At 42.3% G+C, this 17,514-nt stretch overlaps 1 protein-coding gene across 7 annotated transcripts in view; it reads right to left on the reverse strand.

Moving 5' to 3' along the window:
* ARHGAP22 (Rho GTPase activating protein 22) overlaps nucleotides 1-17,514 on the reverse strand; it is a 126,068-nt gene that overhangs the window by 29,200 nt on the left and 79,354 nt on the right. For 6 of the 7 annotated variants that reach the window (XM_038141255.1, XM_038141257.1, XM_038141260.1 and 3 more), the window contains one exon: nucleotides 6,496-6,672. In XM_038141255.1, coding sequence (XP_037997183.1) covers nucleotides 6,496-6,672 — 177 coding nt within the window. The remainder of the gene's footprint in view (nucleotides 1-6,495; nucleotides 6,673-17,514) is intronic. The other variant, XM_038141256.1, reaches the window with a different exon arrangement.

Consider the following 17,514-nt stretch of genomic DNA (forward strand, 5'->3'; position numbering starts at 1 on the left):
CTGCTTCAGGCTAAAAAATCCAAGCCTCCTCAGCTTCTCTTAGCATTTTCTTGCACAATCCTTTCATCATTTTAGTGATCTCTCACTTGACTCACTCCAGTAATCCCATGGTCTTCTTGTCCCAGGCAGACCAGAACTGGACAAAGAACAAAAGATGTTGAATTACTAGTGCTAAGATGAAGGCTCACCTCCCTGAACCTGCTGGCAATGCTCTTCCTAAAGCAGCCCAGGAATTTGCTGGCCACAAGGGTGCATTGCTGGCTCATGTTCAATTTGTTCAAGAGCATCCCAGTTCTTCTCTGCAAAGATGCTTTCCAGTCAGTCAGCTCCCCATACGTGCTGTTGCCTACATTCATTATCTGTAGGTGCAGGACTTTGCATTACTCCCTGTTGAACTTCATCAGGTTCCTGTTCACTCCTTCCTTCAGCCTGTTGGGACCCCTCTGATGTCACAGATGTCACAATCATCTGATGCACCAGTCAGTCCTCCCAATATCATCTGCAAGCTTGCTGACGGTGTACTCTGTCCCATTATCCAGGTCATTAACAAAGCTGTTAAACAGTCCTGGCCTCAGCAATGCCCTTCACATCCCTTGCCAGATTCAACTCCAGATTGCTTTAGCCTTCTTAAGTCCACTCCTGCACACTCAGAAACTCCTCTGTATTCCTCCTCTTAGGTCACCTGTCCCTGCTTCCACTTCTATGCTTCCTTTTTAGCTAATGAGCTCTGTCACAAGCATCTTGTTCAACCATGCAAATCTCTGCCACCTTTACTCAGTTTCCTACACAAGGAAGAGGACTGTTCTTGAGATTGCAGAAAGTAACCCTTGAAAATCCACAAGATCTCCTGGTTCCCTCTTCTCTTCAGGATCATACCCCATGCATTCTTCCAAACACATCCCTGTAGTCAAGGTCCATGGGTGTAATCTTTCTGTGAGCCTTGCAGAACGATGCAGTCAGAGTGGTTCTTTTACAGACAGTCATTGTCACCTCAGGAAAATCATCTGATTGCTCAATATTTCAGATCCCTCCTTCACAAAAAATGAGGACAATTGTGTTTCCCTACCTCAAGGCTGGTAACATGATGGTAAAATATGTTGGTCATAAAGTAGTAATAGAAGCCCCAGATATATCTGACAGAGATAGATTAGAAAAAAAAGAACTTAATCAGGTCTCAGAAACAGATCTTAAAACATTCTCTGTTGTAAACAGTTCTGGCAGCAAGATCCACTCCCAGCTTACTTTAGTTACTGTATCTTAGTTTCCATATCTACCATTTGTGTACCATTTGTGACACTTTTGCCTGGGGGCAAGGCTAACCCAGCACCTCCTCACATCTGAGCTGACTCAGGCATCCCCCAGTCCTGGGGGATACCTGACCTCACAACCCCCATCACCCTTCTCTTCCTCTTCCCCTGGCTGGGCCCATCTCCCAGCATTAGACAACAGCAGGAGCAAACACTGATAAGCTGCATCAGGCGCCAGCTATCTCAGTGCAGAGATAACAGCAGGTATCAGGCACAACAAACACCCAGTGCCACTCCCCACACACCTGGAGGAGCCTACCCAAGGGAAGCCCACCCTGACACCTCCTGAAGGGGCTCCTCCTGACCCAGTCAGGAATCCTACTTGAGGCAGTCACTCTGTGGGACCCCGCAAACAAGGGAGTAGAAATCACCTCTCTGTCTTCTGACTGGGCAAATAACAGAAGCCAATTCCCTCCTCCTCTTCGTTACCTCTTTAGTGGAATTTTAGCATCTTAAATTCACTGACATGGCTCTAGATTTACGCTGCTCTTACTGGAAAATTCCTATCTTACAGGTGGAAAAATTAAAACTCAAAACTCCCAAAACCTAATGTTGTACCCTAGCTCCTAAACAGTTTGGCATCCTGGTGGATATGCATGTAATATCAATATCTGACCCTTCAAAACAGTCATGTTTGCTCTCATGCAGATGTTATCTCAAAGACATTTACTCATCTAAAGCAGGATCCCTAATTAGCCCTATGCAGGGTTAATCTTCCATTACCCATTAGGACACTGAGCCAGGAATTAAATTACACCTCAGACACCTTGTCCCACATCTTTCAGCTCTGCCCTAACACAAGACATAATTTCACAGGGCCCTGGTTCCCAAAAGAACCCATTCTCTGCACTCTTTTTTTGGCAGAAGAATAAGAATTCACACATCATGGTTTATCTATATGGGAAAGGTGTCTGGAATTAATGACAGTAGAACAGCTGCCTCAGTGGACATTTCTTCAGACCCCACCAGTTTTTAAGTGACTATTCCTCCTGAATAGAAAAACTATTCATGAAGTTCTGGCAACACAATTACTTGGTCACAGGGTAAAGCTCTTCATGTTTGCCTAAGGGGAAACACATCCCTTCCAACTGCTTCACCTCCCCTCCATCACAAGCAACTGATGAAAGCTTGGGATGAAGAGGAGGAGAAATTAGGATAAAGAAATGGAGAAAGAAAGGGGCTGAGACATGTATTTCTGGCAGAGAAGCAAGGAACTGCTCATGGCAAGACAGAATATGTAAACAGAAGAAAACAAACACAAACATAAATCAACATTAACACAGAATGATTCTGTCCCCGTGCTGGTTGTGTGCTGAGCTGTGAGAGAATTATGCCACCTGGCATCCAACTCAGGCACCAAAAAGCTTAGGTTTTGTATCTCATGGCCAGAAATTCAGTCCTAGACAAACTCTGTTTTACAGCTGATGTAAGACAGAAATGAGGAAGGCACACGGAAAGGAACTTCTTTGCAGTGGCTATACCTCCCCAGATTAGAAGTACAGTCCCACCACATTTGTACAGACCAAGATCTCCTCTCTCCCCCAGTTACATCAAAAACTTCCAATCCAGCTTGGGAGAGCAAGGACAAGGTCACTCTCACCCAAGCCTATGGCCACAAACCCTTTGATTTAGCACTGTGGCACTGCTACATGCACTTCACATTAATGAGCAGTCACTGAACACAAGGACTGTAGGATGCAGAGGGACTCTCCAGATAAGCTTTTAGTGGTATAAGCATAGAGCAAAACTTGTCACAGAGATATGAAGGATCAGAGAAAACAGTTTCAATCACCCTCTTTCAGAATGTGCTCCAAAACCCATTTTTCTCAAAATCTTCTGCTCTACATAAGATGTACTAGATTCAAGAATTCAGGAGCCTGAAACTCAAGGAAACTTATTAGAGATTATTTTCCCTATAAACAAGACAGCTCTTCTTCAAAAGACTTAGGAACTCTACAATTTTATTTCAAGGCCACATTTGAAGCGTATTTCAAAGAACACATTCCATACGGCTTTTAAACTCGACTGTGTCTTCTATCAGTAATTTGTGAACCTCAGCTGCTTTGGGGGGGGTTTCTGTTTTATTTTAAGGAGCCTTTGCTGTTCACCTTTAAGCACAGTTCATATGCCCTCATCAACATAAGAAGGTACCCTCAACCCTTTTTTATTTACGTTTCTTCAATACATCAGCAAAGATGAAAGTGTGGTTAAGCGACTCCTTTTATCTTGGCATAATTCATTTTTACACCATATCAACCTTCTCCAGGACTGGATATTTGCATATTAATAATAATGCCTGCTTTTTAACTCCTCCCTTTAGCTTAATATATTAAAAAGTGTTGATAGATAAGCCTTGGCTTTCAAATTAGTGGTGGTGGCAAAGCAGAGTTCAAATCATTCCATTAAAACAGAGACAGCTATGTTTATTGTCCTCCCACATTTGAATTAATGTGGGAGGACACATTAAGCTGGAATTTCACTCAGAGAAACTGTCCTGCTCTGATTATGATGGAGAAGGTGTAAGTTTGATCACTTCCCCAAATTGGCTAAAAAACATTTGGGAACAACAGTTTGAATATCTTTACTGTTTCCCAGTTATTGGCATTCCTACGCATTCTTTCTGAAGTGCAAAGAAACTGAGCACGCAGCTCTGTGGTTTCTTTAAGCCAATTTATGTGTGGGTTGCAGGCAGAATGAAGAAGCCTGCCCCTCTCCACGCCATCATGTCTCCCCATTGGAATTACTGGTGTTGCAGCTGCATGGTTAGCAGGGCCAAGGAATCAATCTACCTACAAACTAATCCTCCCCACCTTTTACTTCCTGCCAGGTTGTTTCCGACTGCACAACTGACAGGCACCAGTGTCAGCAGAAGGAAGCGTGGTGGAACACACAGCTGCAGGGGGGTTGAAGACCCCTCCTGACAGTAGCTGGCACCTGACCAGCTCAGAGAAGTGGCCACAACGTAAGAATCTGCTCTTGCAGCTCGGACTACAAAGCAGGCATAGTCAAGCTAGCTTTAGGCTAATGCATTTGCGTATTAGGGCAGAGAGTTCAGGCTAGACTGACTGCCCAGCATGTACCCATGTCCTTGGCCAGTTTTTATCCATAGATAGAGAAAAAACATTGATACACAACTGTAATTCTTTCCAACTCTGCAAACTCCAGTGCTTCTCTTCTACAGTGCTTAATCTGGCTCTCACCAACAGCCAAAGCAGCCCCTACTGACTTTGATCACTGAACCACATCAAGTCTGCAGGATGTGAAAATAGCAACAAACAGAAGCTCCTGTATTCCCCCCTGCACTAATCTCCCCTGTGCTGTCTTGCTTCCACATTCTCATTATTTCATGTTTTTTGATGCCCCATAAAGCTCCAGTTCCAGGAATCACTGTAAGAATATCTGCCTCATTTAAAAAAAAGACCAAAATATTACTTGACCACTTTGCAGAGAAATTCAAATGTAAAGAATATTAGCCAATTAATCAGGACAATACTAGCCCTATAAAGAAACAAATAAACAAAAAGAGGAAATCCATCACTACCTTTATGCCAGTCTCATGTTTCTGTTTTTAAAACATTATGATTTTTAATTATTTATTATTTTAATACTTGAAGATATTTGTTTTGAAACGACTTCAAGAGATGGACAAAACATAAGCAAAACATGAAGCCAAATTTGCAGTGATACCAGCAGTGCTGACAATATCATACCCTAAAGATGGGTATTGCTAGAGAGTGCACCATTTGTCATGACTGAATGTCTCCTTTTTCCTCAGAGTATTTCTTGAATGTACATTGCAAAGTTATAGAATACACACCATAACATCAACTACAAATGGCTACAGAAATACCAGCTCCGAGTTTCTGAGACTTCTGATGGAGGAGCTGCACTGACCTCAGCCTAAAAGACCCTTCACTGCGGACTGGAGTTCAGAAGGGAAGCAAAAGAAGCACATACTCATGTTTGAGGAGAAATTCTGGTAGTACAGTTTTCTACTAGCAAAGAAGGCTTTTTCTGCCCACAGCACAACAGCATCACATGTAACCTCAGATCAGACACAAGCTAACTTTTGTACCTACACTTTCTCTGCTAAGTGAAAGAAGGACCTTGGAGGGAATTGCATCAGCAGAGATTGTATCTCCTCCAGACAAACCAAGCGCTGCTACCCAAAGAACCCAAATTTCAAGAGTCACTTGAAACAAAACAAAGCAAAAAAACCCAAAAAACCCCCCAAAAAACCACCAAAGCCAACAAACAAAAAAACCCAAACACCAAAACACCCAAACCCAGGACAAAAGTTATTAACAAACACTGAGTCTTAGTACATCAAGGTCACTTTTTTCCCCCTTAGATCCAGGAAAACAAGAAACTTCATTTCAGCAAGAGTAATTGTATTACCTAACCCTTATCTGGCACTTTTTTATCTGTACCTCTCACAAGAGGCTGACAGCACTGTCTGCATACGATACCACTGTGTGCATGCACTCCGTCAGTACTACCCAAGCCACTTCAAAGCACAGTGTCCAGTACCAGGCCAGCAGCTGCTGCCACCAACACCAAACCCAAAGGAAAACAGTTTAGTTTAGTTTAGTTCTATGCAAAACCAGAAAAACAACTCCTACCTAGTCTACTGAGTTGAGAATTCAAAGATTGTGGTATAATATCAACAATGAAAGTCCAGATGTTTTGTTCATTTTAACTACAGTGATTGTCAACAGCTGTATTACCCTACAGGTGTTCACTCAGCCTGACCCTCTTCTTCCTCAGGCTACACCCCCACTGAAGCCAGTGGAAGCTTTGCCTTCTGAACTGGGCCCTAGATTAACTTAATTAAAGTTTTGCTGTTTCTGGCTGTATGGATGCTCAAGATGAGCATCTGCCCTCATGGAAGAAAATTGAGACAACGGGACAGAATCCTTCATTCCCATAAGGTCCACAGAATATTTTGCTGTAAAGATTTGAATACTGACAATAGTAGTATGTTTGTTACTACCACCCATTTCTGACTGAGACAGTTATACACTGGGGATGTGCACTCCCCTTTCATTCCTGTCCATCCCATTAAAAAAAAAAAAAAATCAACCCCATCCCTTGCTTCAAAACACTTCAGACAATCAGGAGCTTATCTAGACATCTCAATGATTTTACAGTGTTACACATATCCTAGTATCACAAGAATATGTTTTACCTTGAGGCAAATGTTTTAATTTATGTGCATGTGAGCTATTTGCAATACCTCCACCAAATGGAGCCCATATAACCCGTCGGATGGCTTTCACCCAATCTTCCATTTCATTCTGGGAATTAGCCATGAGCAGGAAAGCCTCATGATTGACAGGCATCTTTTCCCGGTCCCCTGCACCACCTGAAAGACAGAATACAAATCACTTTTAGCATCCAGTTTGAAAGAGAGCAACCAAAGTTTAACACCACCAAAAATCTTGGCCAAAATAATTAAATTATTATTTTAATTGAGCAGTTTTACAGACAATTCCTGCAGATGTGCTGTGGCACCCACAGAGCACAGGCTGATAGAAGATCAAAGCAGAAGTGCAAAATATGCATTTCCAGTGTGGGAAACCTGGAGATGTTGTATCTGCTGTCTCACAATAAGAAAAGTGAAAGCACAGGCCATAAGACTCTATGAGAAAAGTAAGACATTAATTCCACATACCTGTGCTGAGGTATTGAGAGATTTTTATCCAAAAGAGGGACCAAGTGAAGTGTAAGACATTTTTAAATGCTTCAGATGTAGAGGTCATAAGATCATCCCCTTTCCCCAAGTCTCTGGGATATTTATAGTTTCAAAACAGAGAAAGAGACCCATTCTGATTTTGGATCCAATTCAGAAGAAAGATTCTGACTCTTACACTTGATTTAAAACTTTAGGAGCTGTTAATATTGGTGTGCAGAAAAGCACAGAATACAAGAGTACCAAATTCACTCAAGCTGTCACAAAAAACTGTCCCTTGTGGATACTTCAATACTCAAAACATTTTGACCCTGCTTTTCCTGTTTCATTTTTAGGTCAGCACTCACTCCAACAATTTAAATCTTCCCTCACCCTTCATTTTATGTTCCAGAGCAGGATATAACCTAGTGAGTGCCACATAAACACATAAAAGCTTTATTAGAAGAGCCTCTGTATGAAAAGGCTACTGATCCTGCCCAATTCAGCAGCTGCATCCCCAGCGGCCCGGAGCTTCTCCATCACCATGGAAACTGCCTTTGGCTTTGCTACGGAGATAACATCTGAGCTGTGTGTCACTGTCATTTCCACGCTTACATGGCTTTCAGCACCTACTGGCAAGCTAAAGCTGCCAGCCTGTGCTGAGCAGCTGAGATTGCCTGCCCGTGGAATTCAGAGATAAGAGCAGAAGGGTGGTATGCTGTGGTTTCTACAGAGCTGATTTAGCATACACAGAACATGTGCTTCTTAAATCCTCGCTAATCTGGGGAAAGAAGCAAGCTGGGAGCTGCCTGCAAGCCAAGGAAGTACTTTTTCTTGCTATTAATTGTTTTCTTACCTTGACACACTCATGGAACATTTATTGATTTGGAAAGCAGAAGTGGTAAAATGAGATGCACTGGGAAGTATTTTGTGGTTCTCTGAGAAGCAATTCACTAAACTGGGAAACTGAGGCAGTCTTTCAGTAAAGAGGAGAAACAGCATTCACCAGGGACTAGCTGCGCAGGTTAAGAAACAAAATCCATGATGCTTTTTCCCCACATGTGCCCAAATCCTCTTGGACAGTCTCCCGTTTTTTAATTTACTGAATTATTCATATTCCTTAAGGTATATAAAGAGAACAGCTCTCTAGCTCAAGGCTAGGGTGCAGGCATCTGAACAGATCAATGTCCCATCATCTTCCACAGCAAGGACGACATATTTCATCCTCTGCATACAAAACTGTCTGTGCAGGAAACTGCAGCCTGTGGAATTCCTGTCACTGCCCAAATCTTTTTTTACCAGCATACTCAGCCTCATGGTGAAAGCAGAGATCGTGAAGTCTAATTCTTGCACCTCACCCAGCTGACCTACTGGCACACCCTTTCTCATAATCAATGCTTTGTAGGAGATACGATTGAAAGAGGCTTTCCACAACCCTCAATACACATCAGAAATGGGTTTCAGGATGTGGCATTTGGCAGATAGGTGGCCTGAGCTCAAGCTAGGCCATCATTCTTCAAGAGAATGAAACAGCCTCAAAAAGACATTTACTGTATGGGTCCTACCACCAGCAAACAAGTGAGTTTGGTCAAGATTAAAATATATCTTGTTCTTAAGTTTAAAGGGATCAGCTGAGATCTTGCTCACCCAAGACATGAAGGGCAAGAGGAGACCAGAAGCTTGTCTTAGAATTAATCCCAAACTGTAAATTCAGTGGAATTAGCTGCACTAACCCACACAGAGATTGCCATAAGAAGCACATCAAGCAGAGGATGGTGACTTACTGGACTCCTGCAAAACTGGCATGAGTAATCCTTCCCAAGGAATCACTGTACCAGAGGGACCTGACTACAAGTCCCCTTCCCCTAAGATGCGACTTTGGACCAGCCAGCTGCTTTCTAAACCTTCATAGACAGTTTTCATGCAAGCATTTAGGGGAAAAAAAGAAAAACATTTATATTTCTATTTGAGTCTGCAAAAAGCAAAAACTGGATGGGAAAAACAGATTTCTGTACACACCAGACCAGAGATTCTGCCAAAGACTACATATAGTTCCTCCATGTTTGGCTTTCCGCACTGAAACTTGAAATAGGAGCAAGGCCATGACCCTACAATCTGCCTGTGGGAGAGTCAGTAGTGACTAGACATGTAAGTACAAGCAAACAAAAGCAACTCCACACACACAAAGGCCAGTTTAGAAATAAGAATGCACTCCAGAGTTGCTTATGTTAGCATAATGTGACTATCCAGTGGCAGAGCATGGAGACTCACCGGTAAACATTTTTCTTTTTAGTAACATTTTACTCGTATTTCTTTGTACACTTGGCTGGTTCCTGCCACTACATCCTTGAGGCATCAAGCAGAAAAACTAGGGGTTTCTAAAAGGCAGAGTTAAGACACATCTCTCCCTACATTTTTGTGACATTCAACAGCTTGTCAGTGTTGGTAGTCACAAGAATGAGAAACAGCCTAAATCTTCTTAAAAAAACCCAAAATCCCCAACAACCTCCACAAACAAATAAATAAACAGCCCAAGGTAACAATATCACAAGAAACTTCTTTGAAGTCTAGAATTTTATCTGAAATTCACAGATGATTTCTTTTATGGGCTCAGACACAAAGCAGGATCCTATCATGGATTTCAGGTTTGAATTGATAGAGTGAACAACACTCTATCAATTCAAACACACTAGACTTTAAGAATTGATTTAGGAAAAGAATTTTAAAGCTTCCTGCCCAGAAACACTTGCAGAATTTTAGTTTCAGAACACACGGAATTTTAGTTTTACCTTCCACAGCAGAATGAAGTTCATATTCAGCTACTGAATTCACATCTCTTCTCTGCCACTAAGGGAGCTCCAGCCCTTTCTCACTCATCTTTAATCAAGCTTCCATATAAAAAGGACTGGGCCTCAGAGTCAAACTGCATAGCTCAGGATTGCCACGGGCAGACATTCCAGTCCTTTTGCTCAAAGCTACTTTAAGCTCCAAACCAAAGACAAAATAAAACTGTCCGCAAACACAAACGGAGTGCAAGTGTCTCAAAAGATGTGGCAGGAACAGGGGCCCTAACTCTGGGGATGAACAGTCCACTGCTTTGGCATTAGCCTGTGACATGGGGATCCTGTATTCAGTTGTCTGCTGCAGACTTGCTGTGTATGCTGGACAGGATGCACTGGATTTCATCCTTATCCACGAAGCAAGTCGGCAGCTTGATTTGCCTCTCATCCAGCATACAAAAACCAAACAACCTGAAGAATGGGAAAGGTGATGGCAACCATGTCAGCACACACAGCACATGTAAGAGCCTAGAAGGATTAAGAGGCTTGTTTGGTTGTTGCCCCCATCAAAAGGGCTGCAGGTCCCAGCTGACTTGAAAGCTTTGCTGCCCCTGTCCCAAGATACCTTTGCCAAGGTGCTTTACATACCCTGGTAGGTATCTTAGCCTGGGGGGAGCAGTTGAGCTCCAGCTCCCCAGCTGCAGTGCACAAAAGCTCTCTTCTCTCCAGGACCAGACTAACTCAAGCTAGTAGACCTGCTCTCCTCTGCCTCCACTCACGGTTTCTTCATTTCATATGGCCTGGAAGCTATGACCTGCTATTGGTCACCTCAGAGAAATGTCCACCTCCCAGTCCTTAGAAATGATCCTCCTTTCAGCTTTCCCCCCGCCATGCCCCACAAAAGGGAAGGTTAAATGCAAAAACACTGGGACTAAATCTTGCTGAAGGTGAGATGGGGTGCTGCAACAGCAGCAGGAGTCACCATCTACTCTTCAAGGCCCTGTTTACTGAAAATTCTTTTTTTGACCATCCTTAGACTCGTAAGCATTCACTGGAACATGCAGAACATAAGTTATCATTTTGTTACACTTACTTGTCCTGCCCTGTGTTCAAAGAATTGCAACAGACAGGCTGCATTTCTGCCTTTATACAGCTCTTTCCAATGAGGAAAATCTTGAATTTTTTTGTTTGCCTTGAACCTCATTCACTCAAGCTTAACCCTCTTAATATCACTTGTGAAGCCAAGCCTTAGATCCCCCTTTGTCTGTATGGAAAAGAAATTCAGGGGGAACAGGACTGAACTTCTGCATGCGAATTGAGGCTGCCTGTAAAAGGAGGAACTTGTAAAACATGTAAAAGGAGGAACTTTCATATTCTCAAGCAGAGCTGCTGTTGAGTTCTGAAGTTGGCAGCCTCTTTCTTTGCATAGGTAACTTCTTTTACTTCCATCTCCTCCCTTTGGTTTGTCTTTCACCCATTTCTTACATCATTCCTCTTACTGATGTGCTTGTGTATTGTCCTAGCTACCCCACTACAGTAACTTGTGTCTGTGTGTACACTGCCCTGTTTGTTTAGTGTTTGCAGTGCTTTGGTGTGGACAGCAGCTGCAGTGCTGCCGGGGAGCGATTCCAGCCGGCCGTGCGCGGGGGCAGCTGCGGCAGCTCCGGGCTGGATGGGGAAGGCTGGCTGGGGGGAAATACGGCCCAGCTGCCGTGTCTGCCCTCAGTCCTGCAGCAGGTAGTGACAGGAAACCTATGAGTGCAGACAAGCAGCAACAAAGATCTTGACAAATGGTCAAAAACTAGCACTCACTGCTGAAAAGAACAACTGCGATGATTCATCTTCCCTGACCTGGTCTTTATGATTGACTTTAAGGCGAGTATGAGAATTTGGGGCTCAAAGATCACCCTGATAATGAAAGAAGGTGAAAAATGAGGAGATGAATTCTGTCAAGAATAAGGGCAGTTCTGTTAGGGGGAATCTTTCTTTGCACACCATGGAAAAAAACCCAAAGAAAATGAATCTTGATCTTTGGATCAAGAGATGAAAGAAATATCAATAAGTAAGCAAAAGTTCATTAAGAATGCTTTGAATAGACACTTGAAACCTAATTCCATTTCTTAAGTCTTCTTACCTTTGATTCCAGCTAATGCTGAACCTGTACCCTGAGAACTTTCCACCCCAACCAAAGGTTTTCACAAGGCTGAATGCTGGAGATAGACCCTGTCTATTACAGCTGAATCCTGGGTTAACCTGCCACCAGCATCACTTTAAACTTCTCTGCTTTTTTTTTCTTGTTTTTCTGGATTATTATTTAATAAAAGGGGAAATTTTCTCAAGATATGAAACTCATCTTGAAATGGTCCATTTAGGCTGCCTGAGAATAGAAAAAACTGCGAGCAAAGTCTGAAGTAGCCAAGGAGTAAGATAAAAACAAGGAAAACTGGGGGTTTCCCAGTAGGGCTATGATTTGTGAGGAATTAAACAGTACAGTAAACAGTGATGTGTGCTTGCCATGATTTTTTTTGTTTGTATCTGTCCATCTATCCCCACCCACCCATCTATTTATATATGGAATATATGAGTTGGAAGTTGATTTGGAGCTGATGCATAATTGTATTTTAAAAGGCATATAAAACTAAGAAAAAACAAGCCATAAGAATTTAGTATCATGTGGAGAACAAATGAAAGAAACAAGTTTTGAATCAAAATACATTCACTGTGTCACAGTTCCAATGGACAACATAATCGCATTTTTTTCTAAAGTAAGATACACCTTTTTAGGTGAAAGATGTTTCATTTCCACAGTTTGGAAGGAACTTAGGGGGATTGCAGCATTCAATATTCATTTGGTTATGTCAATGAGAAAAAGGAAATCTTAAATACCTTTTATTGTAATGAGGAAATTCAGCTCAAACTGACACAGTTCACATTTTCTTAGGGCAGGATTTACAAGCATGCACTACAATCTCATTGACTTCTCAGTCAAATATTAAATGTCTAATTTCCTTAAGCACTTTTTATTTCACCAAGTTCCTTGGTAGCTCCAAGCAGAAGTTGATCAAATTTTCCAAGTCAAAATCACTGCAGAGGATTTTGATGAGTCTGTAAATGGCTTTTTGATACCGCATCTTAGACCTCATCCCAGAGAATAAAGCAAAAGTAGGCAAACATTCTAAAGCCACTGCCATCTATTAAGCAATCCAAAAGCCCTGTGATCTCTTCTCCCCTCCCATGCCTTCTGTGGTTTCAGAAGCCATTAAACTGCTTTAAAAATGCACCAACAAAGAGATGAGACCTCAGAGCTGTGGTTTCTTATGCAAAAACATCTGACAAGATTTAACATGAACAGAGTCACTAATAAAGCTTCTCTGTACTGGTACGTGGCCTACAGAAAACACTTATAAACCTAAGGCTAGTGATCTGTGTCAGTTGTCAGTTTCAAGTGCAGGATTACTGAAACTATATGAAAGAAATAAAGATTAAACTAAATCTTCAACCTGTTGTACATAAAACCTGTGTCTAGTTAGCTTGACTCTCCTGCCTGAAGATGTCCTTCTTGATAATGCATGTGACCTTATTACTCTAGACTTTTATCTATTAATTAAAGTGAAGAACTGTTTAAGACTACCAACCACTTCAAATAAAGCAATGCTTGGAAATAAACAGAAGCCATATTCCAGGTAGGCCAAATGGTAGCAAAGTGATGTCACACTCCAGGAACCATAGCAAGCAGAAAAAAAAAATGATGCAAGGTAAGAGGGAGGGAGAAAAATAACTTCAAGTACTCTTCAAGAAAAAGTAAGTAGAATTGCACACAAGCTTCACCTTGAACTTCTGCTTTTAAAACCTGCTTACATGAGTTCAGTGCTGTGTAATGTTTGAGTCTAACCGAGCTGACTTTTCCTTAATGTGCTTTATCTCCCTTTGCTTGAACTTCTCAAAGTCTCAATAAAAAAGGCTCATTCATTTTTAAGTTATACTTCTGGCATTAAAAACATATTTATGGTACAAGTACACCCATGCTCTCACGTCTCCCTGTTTTCAGTTATTTGCAATTTTAGACAAGAGAGTACTACTATGCTGCCTGGGATGCTGTTCACTGTGAGCAAGAAATACAGCTCAGAGGCTGAAGTGACTTCACAACAGAAGAAAGACCACTTCTACTGCAGCAGCCCAATATTTAGAGTTCAGATGGGCCCAGGCATAACATGCAACTAAGTACATTTTTTTCAAGGACGCAGCATCTCCCTTGTACCGGCACAGCTCCGGCACCAATCCCTCCCCCTTCTGCTCACTACTACTTTGCTCCATAAAAGAAACAGACATTAATAATGATTACACTGCCTCCCTAAATTCAGAGGTTTCGGGAGCTTGTGAAATGTGCCCCCAACGCCATACAGGATCCCTATAAACAAGCTGTATTTTAACTGCTTTGTTATCAGCCTCTACTAGCTAGCAGCAAGGGATGAAAACTTTCCAGCATGGTCACAGCTAGTTTAGGAGGCCAGCAAGGAGGATCCCAAGGGGAGTCAATTAGCAATAGTTACAACTAATAATAGTAACAATCAGCAATAACAACTACTACACCAGCAGTTTCTAGGAGCTGCACAACACCGCTTCACCTTTGCTGTGACTTGCGTGTTTCATCCCAAGTGAGAATTCCAGAGTACCAATATTCTAATCACATCCAAAGATGCCTCAGGAGTTAGACTACTTTCAACCCTTCTGGCTCTTGACTCAAATAATGGTTCCTGATAGGAGGTTACTGTGGAGATTGAGAATGTTTAATTCAAAGCCTGCATCATAACAGAGGCTTCTTAGGTGGAGCTCTCACTGTGCAATGGCACTTTCACTGCCTCTTACAGCAGTATCTACTGACAAAGCAGACAAATTTAGAGTATGGTGCTGCCTCCGCCAATGCTGATACTGCTTTCCTTGCCAGAGCTCCCAATGGAAAAGAATCTGAAAGTGTTGGGGGCCTAGGCATAGTTGCAGTTCATCTTCTTCCATTCATACACAGTTGTGCTTCAGAACTCGCAAACCTTTCCTTTAGAATCTGACATGTCACCAGCTCCCAGGGAGCTGTTCACTTCATGATCTGTCCATCTTAGAATAACAAAAAACCTCTTCCCATCTCTACAGGTGTGCTGGGGGGGGCAAGGGGGAAAGAAGTAATTTCAACCCCTCATGGAAGAAGACCTGGTGATGGCAAGAGGGGATGACAAGGGAAAGCAAGACTTTTTTTTCCCAGTACATTCTGCAGACAGCCTCGTACCAGCAGCACGCTGCTCTCCCTTACCCTCCTTTCTTCCACTCCAGAAAACTAACCCTTACTGCCTTTCCTCAGCAAATTTCAGACCTACAGAGTTATAATGAGCCCAGACCTTTATATGGTGATGGAGTGGAACTGCCTGGACTATGTGCAGACAGTCATTTTACTAACCTCTGATTCGAAAGGAGAGGAAATGAATTATTTCTCAGGCCAGCAGAAGCCATACACTCACAAGGAGACCATTTAGGCCACCTGGCAGGAGCTGTGTGTCTGTCCCTAGAAGGCACATTGCTGGAGGCATCTAAATTAAGTTGACTTAATTTGAGGGTACAAAAAGGAAACTACAAATATATGTATGAAAGACTCAGAAAATAGTAGCACAGTGCAAAACAGGCCATATGGTTCCACGTGGTTCTCCAAAGCAGCAAGTGCTCAACACTTCTGAAGAATGTATCAAATTATATATTCCAACTGTGGTTATGTTTACATGCTATTATAAGGGAGGAAATTCCTTCCTGACCAAAGATGATGATACTTCATGCTTTGAAAAATCTGAATGAAAATGACTGGATAATTTTTATGCATTACCATGCAACCACAAGTAATTTTCTAATTCTCATAAATTCCTTCAAATCTTTGACGCCAAAAACAAAAGTTAACAAAAATTTTATATTCTGACAAGAAATTACTTACCATAACATCAGAATAGTGAATTCATATCTATTTTTCTTTAATAATTTCATCTAGGAGAGATAATATCCAACTTCTGCACTCTTTCTGAACTGTTATGCTCACATTTGCCAGGCCTGCTCCATGACAGGAATGAAGTGGTTCATGCCTTCTGAATACATCTCTCTACAACCACCTTCTCCCTCCACCTTGCGCCTCATATGCCTATTATTTCTTTCTCGTGCACTTAATCCACCATGAAACCAAAGACATCCTCACTGTATTTTTAAAAGACTACATGTCTCCCATCTTAGCCAATGCTCTGAACCTTGAACTAAGGAGAATGGAAAAGAAGCCATCCACTGGTAAAGCTTAGGCTGCAGATGCCAGAGCTTTTAGCTGAGCCTGTAAAGACTCTGATTCTCTGCAGACTGAATACAGAATACTGCAGAAATTCAAGCCAACCAATTACGAACATTATTATCTTCTTTAGTAAAGTAACTGAAGCTTTACAAGCACAGTTTTGGCAGCAGCAAATTAACGGACTATCATTAAGGACTCCAGTCCTTAAAACAGTCGCAGACTTTGTTTTTACAAAAAACGAAGCTATTTGTCACATTAGCACAGAAAAAGGACTGAAATGCCAAAACATATATACTGTAGGCCTTTGGCAAAACATTGACAAGTTTGAGGAAACCCTGGCCAATACTAACGATGAGACAATGCAGATGGAAGTACTGCTGATCCACATCCAAACTTAGGAGCTCAGGGATATTCTGATCCAAGTCTGTAGCCTTGTTGTAGTTTGCACAGACTAACAGATTTACAGCAGTCTCCTCCTGTATCTGGCTATGCACTGAGTGACCAATAAACCTTCTAAGCATGACTGTGTAGCACACAGCATTCTCCACTGTCACAACAATGCTCCTTGGGAAAAATTGGGAAGTACACACTTGTCACTTGGGTCCAGCACTGCAGCCACTCAAAACACAACTCTGGATGGCTAAAGGACTCCAGGCTGGGCAGTACAAAAAGCTGGGCCCCAATTCTTTGTGCTTTAGGACAACTGTCAGTGAACTGCTACCAGAACAATGCTTAGAAACATCAATTCTAATTCTGTCCACTCACTGGCAATGAACAAACTCCTCCCAGTTAATAGCATTATCAGAATGCCCACAGAAGTTCCTTTGAAGTGGTTAATTATTAGCTGATATAACCTCACTTTTCAGAAACATGCTGGTTTAGATCAGATTTAAACAAGAAATGAAAAAACCTGTTAGGTAAACAACAACTCATCCTGAGAAACGTCTTCTGGTGGCCTTGTTCACACTGAAGTTCAAGAGAATGTTGCACAGAATGCTTCTGACTCTGGATTTCCCAATGGAAGTTCTCTGTCTTGCAACATTCACTGCCAGTATTACAGATGTACCCTTCCAGTGCATCCCATTCTGACAGTTGTGTTCTCCATCAAAGGCCTGCACATGGAGTGTCTCATCTCACAAGCTGACACAGTCACTCTTGAGTTGTAGAGGCAGGGGGTAAAGCTCAGGTGCATAACCTGAGACCTCACAGTCCAGCCAGACTGCTCATGCAAGCACAATTTCGAGTTTGAGACTATTCCCAGTTTCCATCCAGCACAGCAGAACTGCCTCAAGCATTACCGTGCAAGCTTCCACTCCTACAGTGCAGAAAGTTCACCAGCACCAAGCCAATCAGCCACTGAGCTGCTGCTGCCCAGCTCCTCCTAACAACAGCTTCTGAGCTGGTACAGCATTCCCACCTGGACATCTCTGTACTCATGGGCTAGGGCAA

The sequence above is a fragment of the Motacilla alba genome, chromosome 6 (genome assembly GCF_015832195.1).
Source record: "Motacilla alba alba isolate MOTALB_02 chromosome 6, Motacilla_alba_V1.0_pri, whole genome shotgun sequence".
Classification (NCBI taxonomy): domain Eukaryota; kingdom Metazoa; phylum Chordata; class Aves; order Passeriformes; family Motacillidae; genus Motacilla; species Motacilla alba.